General features: G+C 39.7%; 1 protein-coding gene across 1 annotated transcript; it reads right to left on the bottom strand.

The window, feature by feature from the left end:
- Positions 1-2,519: 2,519 nt before the first annotated feature.
- hhat (hedgehog acyltransferase) lies at positions 2,520-15,188 on the bottom strand. Its single transcript, XM_084667222.1, has 11 exons — positions 14,565-15,188; positions 14,195-14,262; positions 13,929-14,042; positions 13,434-13,628; positions 13,037-13,249; positions 12,541-12,715; positions 12,248-12,398; positions 11,003-11,038; positions 8,240-8,441; positions 8,011-8,155; positions 2,520-3,191 (listed from the first exon to the last, which is right to left on the bottom strand). Exons 1-11 carry the CDS (start codon positions 14,683-14,685, stop codon positions 3,103-3,105), a joined length of 1,509 nt encoding a protein of 502 aa, XP_084523348.1. The 5' UTR covers positions 14,686-15,188; the 3' UTR covers positions 2,520-3,102.
- Positions 15,189-15,739: the final 551 nt, after the last annotated feature.

Here is a 15,739-nt window from a genome sequence, read left to right as displayed (position 1 = left end):
GTAAAGTGGCACCTTTTTTTCAAAAACTTTGCTAAAACAATGTGACAGTTTGAGTCCTCACAGTTAGATCAAGGAATCATGTAGACTAGAACTTGTTTGAATTTTATCTTAGGAATGAACCATTGTGTGAACCATCCTAAAATGTGTACTCAAGGACACACATTATTAACTTACCTACGCATAATTTGAGTTTCAATTCTAAATGAAATTGGCGAAAAAACTTTATTTGAAAATTAGGTTTTGGTCTTTTAATTCGAGCATGTAAGGTGGAACAGTTTGAAAGTGGTGCGGTTTAGTTTAAGGTATTTTATCACGTCTGGATGGGATGTAATTTTTGAAACTACACTATGCATTACATAGCTCAATTGTTTCAATATATTATAGCATGCTTTGTAAAATGTGTGCTCTTCCACAAAATGTCCTTGGGTTTGACAAGTGTTCACATTTCAAATGACTATGGGGGTTAAAGACTCAATGTTTTACTTCAGACAAATCGGGTTCATGTTGGGCTCACACCAGATTGCATTAAAAACATTTATAACAAACCTGCCATGATAATAGCAGACCAGTAAAGAATGAGTTATAAGGGGGGGGCACCATCCACAATTCAATACCAGAAGTAAAACTTTGATCCAGATGTTCCATTACAAGACGTCAGTGACCATCCTGTTGCTTGTCTGCCTGTCTGCATACCAAGCCAACAGCACAACATTGTCAACCCATAGCTTGCATATCTAGTCTCCATCTCTGTTTGTAGTTTCTGACACATAGCTCTATGGCTTGTTTGCACAGAACTATAAAGTCGGTCAACACAGCCTGAACTAGCATGCTAGATAATAGCCCCGATACATTACACCATTTTAGATTGACTCCAAATCTTAAAATATTGAAACATCTGGCATTTGTCTGCATTGATAGTTAGTGCCGCTGATCTTGTGGTGTATTTCAATCATATTTGAGTTGTATCTGTGTTATATCTTGGAAGTATTGAGTAACTCCCTCTAAAAGAATGGACGAATAATTTGATCCGGATCCATTTATTACAAGAGCTGTGTCAATGTGATAGATTTTTCATAATATACAAATGCTAATTACGGATACTCTATAACAATGTTGCATCACATTGGGTAAAATGTCAACAACTTGCCTAAAAAGTTACCAATATAAAACCAGTCAAAATGAACCACTGAGGAACTACTTCAATAAACCATGTTAGCATCTGTTGCATTAATGCAACTCTTCCGTGTAGGCTGTAGTTAGATTGAAGCTTTAAATCCTTCTGGTTACATATAGTTACGTATGTCTAACTTCCTGCATGAGCCAATGAGCATAATCATGTACCCCATTATACAACATCCCCATCCCCATATGCAGTATGTCTTGTCATGCACCAAAGTATCTACATCAAATGTTGCACTTCTGAAAGACATGAGCATGAACACTCGTTGGACAATGTGAAACTGTTTGTGGTCAACTGCTCAGGTGTTCTTGTGGCACTTTGTAACATTACTATGGAATGTCATAGAAGAGAGTAAAGTGGCCGATTATGAGGAAACTCATGTGATTTATGCACATGTTGGTAGATAAATACATTTTCTGTGATGAAACATGTACTTGTAAGCACAAAGAGGTATTTGTAATGTAAACTGCTATTTATTACAATAAATATTTTATATAAATAACTGACTTTTTACTGTTTATATGAGACACCTCAATATGAAAAATCACAACAAAAACATACAGCAACATATTGGGACCATCATAGCCAGAGTTAGTTATGTTGTGTTAACATTCAGAAACATATTGTCTAAACAGCCATCTTTTCATGAAATGAAGTCAGTACATGCTTGTGCCAGATATCTTTGAATGTGGGCCCCTTAATGAGTGATGACATCCTGTATTCCCAGATGACAAAAATAAAACAAAAGACAGATCCAGAGATTGAAAAAGGGCTACCATTTAAAGGAGAAAATGCTTATAATAGACAGTGGTGCACAGGGTCAGTGCCAAAGATTAAGTACTGAGTGGGCATTTGACACATCATTAAACATGAAAAAACAGATGACAAACAGGGTAGACAAATGAAGGATGGGCTTCTCTTGAAGCCATTACCTGTGATGAAATTATTTCTGTACAGATAATCCTTCACTAATAGGGTTGCATGTCTTACCATAAGCTATTTAAGATGTAAAGCCACAGATGTATTCTCTTGGCAGAGCTGTGTACAGAGCTGATCACAGACACATGTAAGTCCTTTCAGTGTTGTTGTAATTAAGCAGGATTCCTCTCTGACATCTCAAACTAATCTGATTTCGAGACACTGTTCTGATGCTACCTTAGAGACAGATAACGGATTTGCACAGCTAGTACTAACCAAGAGGTTTCTCAATTAAGAACATGCACCTTAGCTAGCCATTTCAAACACTATGTGACAGAAAAGCAAAGTATAAATGCTTTAGTAGCTCAAAGATAGAAGAAAAATGTGATAGATGGAATATAAATGACTCACGCTATAACCATTTACAAAATGTCATTTTATTTTCATGTATGATTTATTGTCAACTGACAACTGCCAATTAAAGATTATGTTTACCTATCTATATATACTGTGTAAAAATCATAAAAACACCTTTTTTTATAATTATGCCATGACGATTACATTCTGTTTTCTTAATGTCACAATGCATTTAAAAATATTTAATCTGATTACAAAAGTAGTGATGCACAGAAATCAAGATTTCTAACTCAAACCCAAAAAGTGCAAATCAGTCATGTTTCCTACTGAGGTTTCCATGTTGTATTTGGGATTCGAAGTTCAACTATTTGAAAGCAAATGACAGTTTATCCTCAAATGTATTTTGAAGTTGTCAAACTGAATAAAAAATTGTATTACGGATACAGACATTAAAAGTGTATTCATGGAAACCTTCCTAGTTGAATACTGAATAACTTACATGTTATGTTAAGGAACATTTGACAAACAATTACTTAATTGAAGCTTGCCAACACTTAACTAAATAATACTGTGTCTGGTCCCATCTATATGCTCAGTAGGTCACCTAGACACAAGACAAGATTCCTCCTCCTATCAAAACCAGTGTGTTAAAGACTGCAGTTGTTCTTCCACTCTAGACCAATCTGTGCAAAGCAGTAGAGGAAGGCCAGCATCGATGGCACCATCGTGGGCCAACCTAGGGAAACAGAAACATGTTGAGATGCACCGAAAAACACATATTTGAAGTGGTGTTGCGAGCCGTGGGATCCATTTGCAACGTTTACGAAAAAAATCGTCAGTGACTCATGTTTTTCAACGTGAGACTCACTGCCCTTGACTCAAAAAAAGAACACATTTTCTTTGACTGCACACTGCACCTCCCATTTATACATCACACATTTAGGTGTATGTGTGAAGGGGTGTTGGTAAAAAGTACAAACAAAACTAAAAGGTTTGATGTGTTCCTTTACTCTCTCTTCCTCCTCACTGGGCCTGCCATTTTAACACAGCATCAAGAACCTGTCAAGTCTCCCTGCCTGTCTGAATGTCTCTTGCTTTTGTCACACTTTTTACCATTTGTAATCAAATATATTCAACTATAAAAAAGCACAACATTATTACAATACATTATTTTGATACATAGTAAAAACATTCACTATTTATCCACACTCTACCCCAGCCAGGTGCAAACTGGGTGGTAGTTTACAAATGTATAATCTAAATATCTATAGTGCCAGTCGAGTTTGTTCCTATCTAGTCAATCATACAGTCCAGTATTACAGTACAAAATAGTTTTCTCGGAGAAGCGTCCTATTACCATTAATTGCACTTCACCATTAACATTTCAACTGGTTGCTGTGCATTTTAGAAGCTGGAAATCAGTCATGATTTGAATTAGCCGAGAAATAAATATTTATTTTTTAAAGGCAATTGAAAAAGGAAAGGAATTAAATAACTTTAAGAAATGGTCCGTGAGTGACCCCTTTGGGATGACTGCAGTTAAAGTTTGACTGACAAAGAAGAAAACCTGTTAAGACTAGCACATTTCTGGGTTCCCTAACGCCATCTGTGGTACCAAACCATTTCTGCTGACAGAGTAGAAATTACAACCCGGTCTCTGGATTTCAAAGTGCAAAGCCCCAACTTTTTCACAAGAGCTGCCAGTTTTCGCCCTTCTCCTCCACACATGGCCTGCCTCCAACCTCTCAGTGCAACACTTAGGGAGTGCACACCTGCGCCCACAGAGCACAATGGCAGATGCACAGCACTTCAACGCTCTTCATCCTGTTCAAAATCTCATTAGCATTTCGGAATTGACACAGCCCACAGCTGCAGAGATACCTTCTGTCTGAGGTAGAAGACAACAAACAGGAGCCTCACTAGTCAGACTGTGTTCAAAACTGTCATTGTCCTTTTCTAGTCATTACACAAGGTATGAGAGCTATTAACCTGTAACAACATTACAGGAGCAGCAATGTAGTAACTTGATACCAGGATTAAGAGGCATAAGTTATTATGTACATCATGCACGTGTGCAGGGGGGCACAAGCACATATTGTAGCATAACCCTTTAGCCGCCCACTGGACCCCACCCCCTTTCCCCATACCGTGTTCTTGTGAAATAGCCTATGCTGTTAAACTGCACTGCCAGTTCACTGCACAGCAGTTTCCTATGTCACTATATGCTACAGTGATAACAACTTGAAGTGCGTTATAAATGTGGTAACCAGTCTATTCTCGGATAGTCCACTGACAACTACGTCAAAGGTAAGAATGTCCAATGGATTAAAAATAATATTTTACATTGGTTAACCATCTCATTAGAGTCCTAGTTGAAATAAAAAATAATTCCTGAAGGAGCAAATTGGCCTCTCACACTGTTGGCCTAGTATACGACATGTGCAGACACTAATTCTGTCTTTGGATCAAAGCTGAGTCGTCCAAAGTCCATCTCCTGGAACTCAACACACTTCATTATCACCCTCAGTATGGAACATTGTTATTCTCATAATAACCTAAAGTATATTTCAGACTCATCTTGAAATGTTTTGGTTCTTTTCTTTTATGCAAATAAGTGGCCTACTGTTCGATTTTATACACACAGTAAAAATCATCCGATTGACAATAAATGTAATGGCCCTGATTGTTCTCACACTGAGACAAGGAATGCACTCAGTAAACTGCAGAGATAATGGGAGGGGGGTGGTGGTGGTGGGGATGAGGAGGATTACTTTAAAGGTGTGTGTGCATGTGTTTTGTGCATGGTTGTACGCACTAAATCCAGCGGGATCAGAACTAAGTCCCCGGAACTCTTGTTCTTGGAAGGACCAAATGACTGAATATCATATTTTCTTTATTCTATCATTAAACCACTACTAGCTTAGCTTTAAATACATGCAAGAATGGTACTACAAAAAAAACATTCAAGGTTACCATTTGGCACACGAGTGGGCTTTAGGACTGTGATTAGTCTGGAGATGACTTTAATTACATATTATTCAGGATCTAATCAGCCAGCGCTGAAATTAGCCAAACGGGGTTGCCTTTGTCTCCTGATTAGAAAAGAGAGGTCTTTATAAAGAGCATATGGGGTGAAAAGGGCACTCCTGGAAGGGATACAATTTTGCATCTGAAATTCTACAGGCAACAAACAATATGGTACATATTTTAACTGGAACAAACAAACTATTTATAAATCAAGCCATCTAGTAGATCAGTCACACCATCTATTTTGATCGTTTCTGGCCCCCAAATCTTATTTTAGATTTTAATCTTCTCTAATGGACTAAATAAATGGATATTGTATTCATTCATTTTATAACATGGCAAGCCAACATCAGTAAGACAACTTTCATGTCAAAGCAAACTGGCTTGTTTCAAGAACTAAGTGTGCACAGGTCTGACTACTGTCATAAAGATAATGAAAAAGGTTTATCAGCCAACTAACAGCGAAGGATAGAATAGGCGGTGGACGTGTAGAGAAAAGAGGAAGCAAATCTATCTGCTTTAATAGGACAAGGCTGGTAGCACTGTTTGCTTTCATGTGACTGCTCTAAATCCAGAGGTTGAGATCCAAGCCAATTTTAATAGAGACGCTGGCATTCTTCTTCTTGACTGTGATTGTCGGCATAATTATCAGTAGGCGGGCATTACTACATAACAGACATCCTCTTAGTACAGTTATCAACATCAGATCATTTAAGCAGGGGTATCACGTCTCAGAAATAATAAATTCAAACAATCAATATCCCTTACTAGTCCTTTGGTGTTTTGTTTAAAATTGAATAAAAGAGTGAATGGTGGAGAACAAAAATCAGTCATTTGAATTACAATATCCAAGTAATGGAGCCTTGGAGAAAAACATATTTCTCCAAGTTTTAGTTGCCAGAGGCAAGCACCTAAATCACGGTTGCAATCAATGAAGCACCTCTAGCGAACTAAAACATGTTCCAGTTTGGATTTATAATCAAATTAATTGTAACGGGAGCAGTCATAAAAAAATTTCATCTAATCGAGGAATAACAGTTTTGGGAGTAGGTAGCACCATTCTTCAGTTGTGGCCAAGGTAATGTAGGTACATTTTAGCACCATTAAATGAGTCCACTGAATGATTTAAAAGCAATCATCAAAAACCTTTAAATTGTCCACCATTTTCACACAAAAAAATCTAGCAATTATCTTATGATGTCATGACAACACATTTTGGCTCTTACAGTTGTCGAGGCTTGAAGGCCTTGTGTTGTCAAGGGCCTGATTGGCTAAGGCCTGTTGAGAAACACAGGATGGGTAATCTGGTGGGCTGTAACACGGTTGATATATTTCTTTCCCCAAATGACTCAGCAGGGCAGAGTGTGTCTGGAGATAAACAGTCCATAAAAAAAGTACGTAACATTGAGCAAGTTTCAATGGGGGATAAACCTTATAAAACCTTGCATTCGACTCAGCACTTTGGGGAGGAAGGCATTGATCTCTGGACGTAGCAGCTTGATTTCAGATCCCATTCTCCACTCCAATCTGTCTCCGGTCAATTCATCACTCAAAAATATTGATGTCCTAAATGAATGTGGGGCGGCTGGTTGAGGGAGACAGAGGAAGAAGAGGCAGAGAGAGAGAGAGATGCCCTATAACGGGAGGGACTGGAGTCATTGCTTTGGGCACTAATTGAGCAGAAGAAACGAGTCCCGAGGGACATACAAGTGCTGGCACAGCACTGTTACAGATGTCTCCCCGAACTGTTTGACAAAATGTCACCAGCCACCACAGCATTCCCTGCACTCCAGCACTGCCCTGCCAACCACACTCCGTCCCAGCAGCAGAGAGAGCATCTCTTACTGCACAGGCGAGAGACACTGACAGACAGACAGACAGACAGACAGACAGACAGACAGACAGACAGACAGACAGACAGACAGACAGACAGACAGACAGACAGACAGAGAGAGAGACAGAGAGAGAGACAGAGAGAGAGACAGAGAGAGGAGACTAAGGAGATACCGATCATGTCTTATGGGACAACACCATCCCGTTAAGACTCCCACCTTTCATGACCTGTCTATATCACCAATTGTAAATGAATGTCATGCTTTATTTTCCTATGCATATCCTGCATGTTATTTAAACTTGTCTATTATTATGAGATTTGAATAACTTTGCAATACAATTCTTTGTCCACTTGTAGCCTCTACAGCAACAATTCCCAATACTTTAGCCCACACTTTTCTTTGTAAACCACAGCTTTTTCTTAACACAGATAAAGCAAAATGCAATTGCTGTAGGCAAATAAACACTGGAGGATAAACTAAACACTGACAAGTATAATAAATTAAGACAGATAACCTTTGGATTTACTCATAAATGAGTATCGGGGGAAATCAGCAGTAGAGCATGGCTAGGCATAACCTAAAAAACTACATTATTATCACACATACAAATGAAATGTACAGATGCTGAAAGTTAAACCACATGCCAATAGTTCCATTTGCATCCCCGGTTTGTCCACTGGGAGACGGGCTCACCTTGTATGATGACCCTTTTCCAGAAGATCCTGCCGACGTGTATCCCTCCGAGAAAGACGAGGTTTGACAAGATGAGCATGGCGGTGGAGATGGCGAAGAGAAAGGCCGCGCACCGTCTTCTCATTGGGGGCGATAGGCCACGTTCCTGAAGGAGAGAGAGACAGTGTTTGTGACTGAGCATCCCACCACCTGATTTGAAGTTAACATGATGCATGGCAATCCTTCTTACAATGGAGGGCAGGATGAAGGGTGAGGTTAGGAGGGTCCTCAGTCCGTTCTCCACCAGAACCCCGGCCCAGTTCATCAGGGCCCAGTACTGCAGGTAGTCATGTCCCCCATGCCAGAGACAGACGAAGCCAAAGGCCAGACCAGTGGACAGAACCTTCCACAGAGGGCCGTGGTGAGATCCTCCCAAAGGAACATAGACATATCTGAAACGGGTTACAGCTAAATTGGATTACCAAGCAGACTGTAGTCCAGGGTAAGCAGTGTCTGCAGTCCGTATATTTGGGATTTCTCAGGTCTTTAGACAGAATATTCACATGGCTTGAACTGTCAGTGTTGTGTAGATGTATACTTTCCTATAGAGCCCCAAAGCTTTAGACTGTAAACTACATCTGTTTGCAAATGCTAGTCTTATTTTACTTTTCTTTACCGTTCTATTAACTTGTCATTGAGTAGTTTATTTGTTAGGCATTCCTTGTACATTCCTTCAGCAGGGCAATGTATGAAAACAGTTCCAATAATCGTTTGACACCATTTCAATTGGAAACCATTTCAAAGCACAACTGAAATGTAAACTCCCAGCTTGTAAGTAGTAATCTACACGAGCCTACAAATAATAAGGTTTCTTCCGAGCTGTGTCCGTCTCTGTGGTGTTATGAGTAACTAAGTGCCACTCACCCATGGCATGAAGTTATTAAACAAAGAATTGTAAGATGAACCACAGGAAAGATGACAGAAGGTGTATTTTAGGCAAGCAAATCATTTGAATATAAGTTACATAATGGTGTTTATTATAACTTAAGCGCATTGTTAGTTCAGTGTTTGTCTCAGACAGTCACAGTAAACATCCCACTATTTAGCCAGGTGTGGATGTGCAGTGATGTTGTTGTAAAGTATATACTAGTTATCTGTTTCTCCATCACCAGACCCTCCTATCCCAATCATCTGAAGGACCCTGTAGGCACTGCTGCCATTTGCATTTGATGTCTTGGATCTCACTGAAACAAAAGCTCACAGAATCCTTTCCACTAATTCTTTAAGAACCCTCTTTATAATTGCAGGTGGGTTGAGACCCTCGACTCAGCAGTGTTGATGAGTTGATGCGTATTGCCCACACTAACACATAGTGTAAGTGGAGGGAAAGTGACAGGGGTGCCTAGTAAGAGCCTGAAGAGACATGAAATGGCGGACCTGAGTCATCTTCAGGAGCGTGTGGAACACCTACACACACTTTGGAAAGGGAACGCTTCAGACCGTCTAAGAGGATTTAAAACTGCATTAGCATCACTTCAGATCCACTTTAGAGAGGACACAGAGGGTATTATGCATTTCATTTTACATTAGCAGCATCATTGTCACACATTCAACTTTAATCAGAAACACTTTGCACAGTAGGTGTCAGAACAAAGCTCACATTTAAAAATACCTGAAAGACCAAATTCAGCATGGAGCTCATATGTGAATGGTTGGGGATACATCTTTCTTAAGATGAATTTTAAAAAATACTTAAGAAAATGTTAAGCAAAAACTAGATTCTTCCAATAGCTGGTCAGTTTTTCTAACATTGCTACTATAATTTGCTCGTAAATGCTCAAAATGAATGCTCTCAGCATATGGTTGAGTGAACAGTAATCCCTGTAACAAAGTTAGCAGGCCAACTACTAAATGCTGCTCTTCTGGAACATCCGTTTGTAAAATATACTCTTAGCACATTGTGTAAAGACCAAAATAACACATTCAGCTTTGTGTTCATTGTCAAAGGGGGATAGAAAAAATATGATTGTTATTTAAAGTAAATAGCACCTATTATTTATGTGCATATTTAACAACAAAAAATATCCCTTCTACAAGCTGTCCACCTGCAATGAAATGATGTGATGCATCTCATGATAATGAATACATGCATGTTCTGTTTCTGGTAGTGCAACAAAGATGGAATCTGTAATGCCTCAGGCAGGAACATGTCCAAAGACAAAAGCTAAAAAGAATACTTGAGTCCACAGGTTTAAATTGCTGATGGCACAGCAGGCTAAAATGTATATTCTTGGTAATTAGACAAATCAGACAGTCATTTCCTCTATCCCACTCCCCTTTAATAAAACAATCGAACATCAAATCACTGTTCGTGTAGAAATGACAAGATACAAATAAAATTGAATCCCAGGATCATGCATATTCCTTGCACCCCTACATGTACAAACTCAGACAGACACCCCCTCCTCCCATCCTACTTCCAATTCCCACCCATGTGACTGATCAAATGGATCCACACCATACTGGGCAAAATGCCAGGTGGAAGAGAGAGAATGAATAGTGCTAAATAAAATTCCCTTTGTGCTCTTGCCTCCATTTTTCCAATCCACTTTACATCTTTAATAAAATGTCCTTTATGGAAATGTGAGGCTGTTGAGTAGACAGCTCACTTTGTGTTGAGTTCTCCAGTCCCATACAACAACTAATGATATCCTACAGGGAGCACTCATTAAATCCACACAAAGAAACATTTCAACAGCCAAAAAAGTGAAAGTACTTCATATTAATGCAATGTGAGAACAAGTGTAATATCGAAACAAGGGTTACCAATAACCGACCACCTTTTAGCAAATTAAAACCATTTTACCCCATATGGCATGGACATATTCATGTTATTGTTGCTCAATATGCTTCAACAGTGATGTTACTACAGCTGCATAAACTCAAATGTACAGTTGTATTTCAGGTTGAGTAACTTATAGTGTTTAACTTGATATTGATGTACCACTCTTACCTGATCAGCCACAGATACAGCCCTTCATCAAAATGCCTGAAAAAAAAAAGAAACATTTGTATGAAAAATAGAGATGATAGTTGAAATACACACAGATATTGTAGAAATCCCATCGAAGCCACCAAAATATTTTGAATTGGCATTAGGTATTTTGAAATGCAAGGCAGCTGGTTTGCATTTTTATAGCAACCACTGTATGCACATTGATTCATTTACACTATCTGATAGCATTTGGTGAAGAAGTTTGTTTTGTTTTTACCAACAGGCTGCCTTATATCTCGATGCAAATAGACTGGGCTACCGTTGACAAAGGTAAACTGTAACATAACCTATCACTATCAATAATATTACTTTAATGAGCAATGTGCTTTAAAGTATTTTTTGATGTGCTTTCGCCAGATGAAAACTTGGGCACTTGGGCTGAGGATATGAGCTGACTAAAGATAGACTTTCTCCATTTCTCCAGTAAGTTAAAAAAATATATAGAAAAAGGATAACTAATTATGTGTTTTGTGTGTGTGTGTGTGTGTGTGTGCACTGCTCTATAGAATGACTGCACTAAGATATGTGGACTGCATCACAAGATAGGCAATCCCATTTTAGCGCCATGGGGATACCCAGCGGAATAACAAAGGTGGGTGCAATGCAGAGTAACTGAGGGAGGGTTAGATTCAATCAATGATTCAGTGTACACAATGGACACACAATTCAAGCATTAACAGCCACAGATCATTTTACATATGTTACATTTGAATGCTTCACAACTTAAACAGTCATGTTATCAAAGACGGCATTCCTTAGACGTCACAACCAAAGTAACATTGTGAAATTAATATTACGGAATTCCTTTAGAGCTAACCCAGATCAGCCAGCAGGGTTTGATATTATCAGAATTTCATTCTGGAATGTTCTAAAGAATAAAGTATAAACAAATCATAATGTTGACTTTTATGATGCCTTTTCACATATTAAATACATCCTTTTCAACATTTCAAACATGCTTTCAAATTGGGATGTGATTCCAATGTATAAAGGGCATTCACAAACGCTTTAGTTCAGCATTTAGGTCCAGCAACTAAGTTCATACTGCCCTCTTCAGCATGAACTTGATAAAGCATTTGAAACGTGACAAACTTGTTTGGTCTTGTTCTAAAATAATTTAATCTTATTAGGTCTTATAATACTCATGGATTGGACTGCTCTAATATATTAGTATGCGTGTGTTTGTGTGTGTTTCAAACCCACCTCCACATCCCTGTAAAACTGTACATGATGCTGACACAGCGAGGAAGTTTTGGTGGGACCAAGTTGTCCAGTGTAGCCAGTAATGATGGCAAGCCAAATAAAACCAAATATTTCACATAGAAGAACTGGACGAGGGCTAGAGCCAGTCCACCTACAGGAAAAAGTGATAAGGTGAGAGACAGAGGGAAAAAGAGTGAGAGGGGACAGTCACCAGTTACCTGTGTATTTGTCTTGCTTCATTCAAAAAGATGAACAGAGGAAAAAGGATGTAGGCCGGCAGTAAACATTCTTACCTAAGGCCCAAGGGGGAAGGATTTCCAGGTAAGTTTCATTGGTCTGAATTGAGTGCATGTACATTAAGTGGATCATGTACTCTGCTGTCAGCCACCACACAACTATCCTTCCTGCTTTGACCAGTAATGGGAGGAGAGTCTTTTTATCACCATTCTTCTCAGCTGGTCTCTGCATCTACAATATGGGGATGGTGAGAAATATCTTTATATAACAGTGACTTTGGAAGGTAAACCTTGCCTAGGGCACCAAATGTGCTAGGACCGACACTGGTGCAGACTGTGCAGAACAATGCACTGTATTTTCTCCAGTTACACATGTAGACAGAGCAGAAATGAATAATGAAGACATGCTAAATACTGAAGTGTATTATTTCCATATTGAGCTCTTGCCACAAACAGACAAGCGTTTGACCACCCACTTGTGGTTCCTATCCTTAGTTCAAACTGCCCTGTGCTTTTATTAAACACGTACAACTCATTGGATGAACCCCTTAACCTGTTCGACGAAGTCTTTGAAGGTGACGATGGGTCCATTGTAGAACAGAGGGTGGTAGAAGGAGTAAGCAGTCAACCAATAGATCTGCACTAGTCCTCCAGCCTCTAGTGGGCGCCAGCAGTGCTCGAGGTTGAAACTGATGAAGCGGAGACCACAAACGGCAACGCTGAAGAGTAAGAGGTAATACTCCTCCTCTGTCTCATACCAGCTTCTCTGTGGGAGAAAACAACATGGTTACTTAGAGACGCTACACGCATTAAGGCATGACTGGCATCGCTCTTGTTTTCATGTCATGGAGTCCCATTCATTAAACATTGTAATGAATTAGATCCTTTGTAGCACTTTGCTGTACACTGTGGAGTTATATGTGGAATGTTCTGGAAGTTGTGGGACTCACCTTGAGCTCCTGTAGAGGGGGAATGTGGAGGGTGGAGAGCAGGAGCAGGGCACAGCACCAGGACATACTGGGTCTGCAGAGCTGGGCCACACCCAATGACAGGCCTAGATGGACCATTATCACAGCCACACCTTTAATACCAAGAGTGCCACAGGCTACCAGGACGCCATACCCTGAGACCACCGCCACCTTGAGCTGGAGAACAGCATAAAGAACATGTATGTGCATATGTCAAAGGCATAGTTGCGTCACTCGTCAGTGTTGGTTCCTCCTGATCTTGCCTACACCGGGGTTGGTACTTGGGTCCTCTGACTTACAAAAGTGATGACCACCTCTAAAAAAAAACAGCTATGGATCAATCAAGTTGCACACACTGTTTAATTATTCACCTACTCCAGCCAATAAAAGTTGTTGTGCCATCCAAGTCATACTTTGTAAGATCCATCACAGCACAGTCATGTTCACCTCATTATGTTTAACATTTGTTATTTTTACCTTGGGAACCAAGATGGAGGACAATTTGGAGACCACCGCATGCCCAAACAAAGTGTACAGCAAAGACTTCTTGGCCCAGTTGCTCCAGAAGCTCCATTCAAAGTCATTTGGGTCCTAAAAAATATACAAATTGAATTTCACTATATTGTACTTCAGTTGAAGTATAATTGTTACAATAATTACAAGGAACACCAAGAGAGTATTAACCAAAAGATAACTCATTCTCCGGAATGTGAGTTTAATGACCGAAAATATAGCCTAATCACCTTTTTAAAACCCCCAAGAAAGTCTGAAGTCTGAAGTTGGAACTCTCTCTCCAGTCCAGCTTCATGCTCTGGAATAAGATGGTATACAGTGTCGTCATTTGTTTAGCATCATTTAGACTCTTTATTAGGCCTACCTTTCTAAGACAAGTGTGATGATGTTAACAGATTACATGCAACTCCAATTGCGCCTACAATTAGAAAGCAAGTTAGGGCAGCACGAGTAGGCTATTCTACGTTCTTTGGATTTGAGGATGGTCAAAAAGGTTAAGGCATAACAAAAATATACTTTAAAGTGGCAGAAATAACAGACTATTCAGACTCTGCAAAGACTCGCTTGGCCTATTCATTGAAATACATTGAACCCATTTACCTTTAGAGAATCTGTGCAGTTCATAAAAAGAGTACAGATGGGAGCCAAACGACAAAACCCAATAAGCGCATATCTCAGAACGTGGCAATGCAGCCAGGCGAGCCTTGGATTTGGATGCCATTCATGTCTCGTTGTGTCTAACAGTGAAGTAGGCTAATAGACGCAGGGTTTAGTACTATGGCTTATCAGATGGGTAACGTCTACGTGAGAGGATCTTCCAGAACGAAAACGTGTGTTCTGATATCGGCTTTGAAGCGAACATGCGATTGCCGAATTGTTCATGTCTTGCAACGACACAGGCCAGAATGGCTCTTGGACGGCACAAAGCAAGTCTTTCTCAACAGCTACATAAAGTCGTTTTTCTGGTCCTCGCAATGGTTTTAAGTTGCCCTGTGGTACCCAAGCGAGTAAAAGATAGACACAGCTTCTATTTTTTGAAAGAATGGAAGGCTAATGTTGCGTAGCTATACATCTTCGCCAAGAGTTGGAGTTGATACAAAGCTTTTTCCGCCTAAAGCGAACATTTAACTTGTCGAACACTGCGACGTTTGGGTGGTTTGCGCGTCCATCAAGGCAAAGGGGGGAGCTCACATTAAAGCTACAGCTACATTGTTTCGTAGGCCTACTCATTCACAATACATCAAATGTGTTGCCTTTAATGAGCAAGCCTGCCGCGAACTCGACAAACACAACAAAACATACGAAGCGAGAGAGAACGAGCGAAAGTTGCACTCGTTCCTCATCTTCCGGTTTGCCTGTTGTGGCTGATAGTTTGGAAGCAAGGGGGAGGGTTTATGCATTTAAGGGAGATAAAGTTATTTTGTTGTAGGGCTACGGCGGTTGGTCGGTGCTGATGGGGCGCTGAGTATGTATCACTGCCTGATGCTTGTAGCTTGTTCCCAAATAACAAGTGTAATTGAGTATTGAAAATGTTCTCCAGATGGGTAGGCTACCTCTGATGATTAGTATTCTGTGGTGTTTAGCTTGTAAGTTGTGTGGCGGTGAGATTCAATTACGTCTGCAGTGAAAAAAGACTGGAAGTTGCTCAGCAAGAAGAGTGTGATTCATAACCTACAGCTAATTTTAATAAGCTTATAGGCTTAGTAGATCAACATCGTTACTGTTACAACCACCTACAAGTTTCGGACATCATCCATTAACATTAAGAAAGCCAC

This window comes from Hypomesus nipponensis, chromosome 11 (assembly GCF_054491055.1).
Source record: "Hypomesus nipponensis isolate SF chromosome 11, ASM5449105v1, whole genome shotgun sequence".
NCBI lineage: Eukaryota > Metazoa > Chordata > Actinopteri > Osmeriformes > Osmeridae > Hypomesus > Hypomesus nipponensis.
Note: the sequence above shows the minus strand (reverse complement) of the source record. Positions and strands in the feature narration are given on the sequence as shown.

What these genes read in the sequence shown, in the direction of transcription:
- hhat (XM_084667222.1), bottom strand. Translation starts at nt 14,685, where the DNA reads ATGGCATCCAAATCCAAGGCTCGCCTGGCTGCATTGCCACGTTCTGAG. An exon ending in ACTGCACAGATTCTCTAAAG is followed by an intron (nt 14,263 to 14,564) that starts GTAAATGGGTTC and finishes ATCTTATTCCAG; the next exon opens with AGCATGAAGCTGGACTGGAG. An exon ending in CTGTATCTGTGGCTGATCAG is followed by an intron (nt 8,442 to 11,002) that starts GTAAGAGTGGTA and finishes AACCCGTTTCAG; the next exon opens with ATATGTCTATGTTCCTTTGG.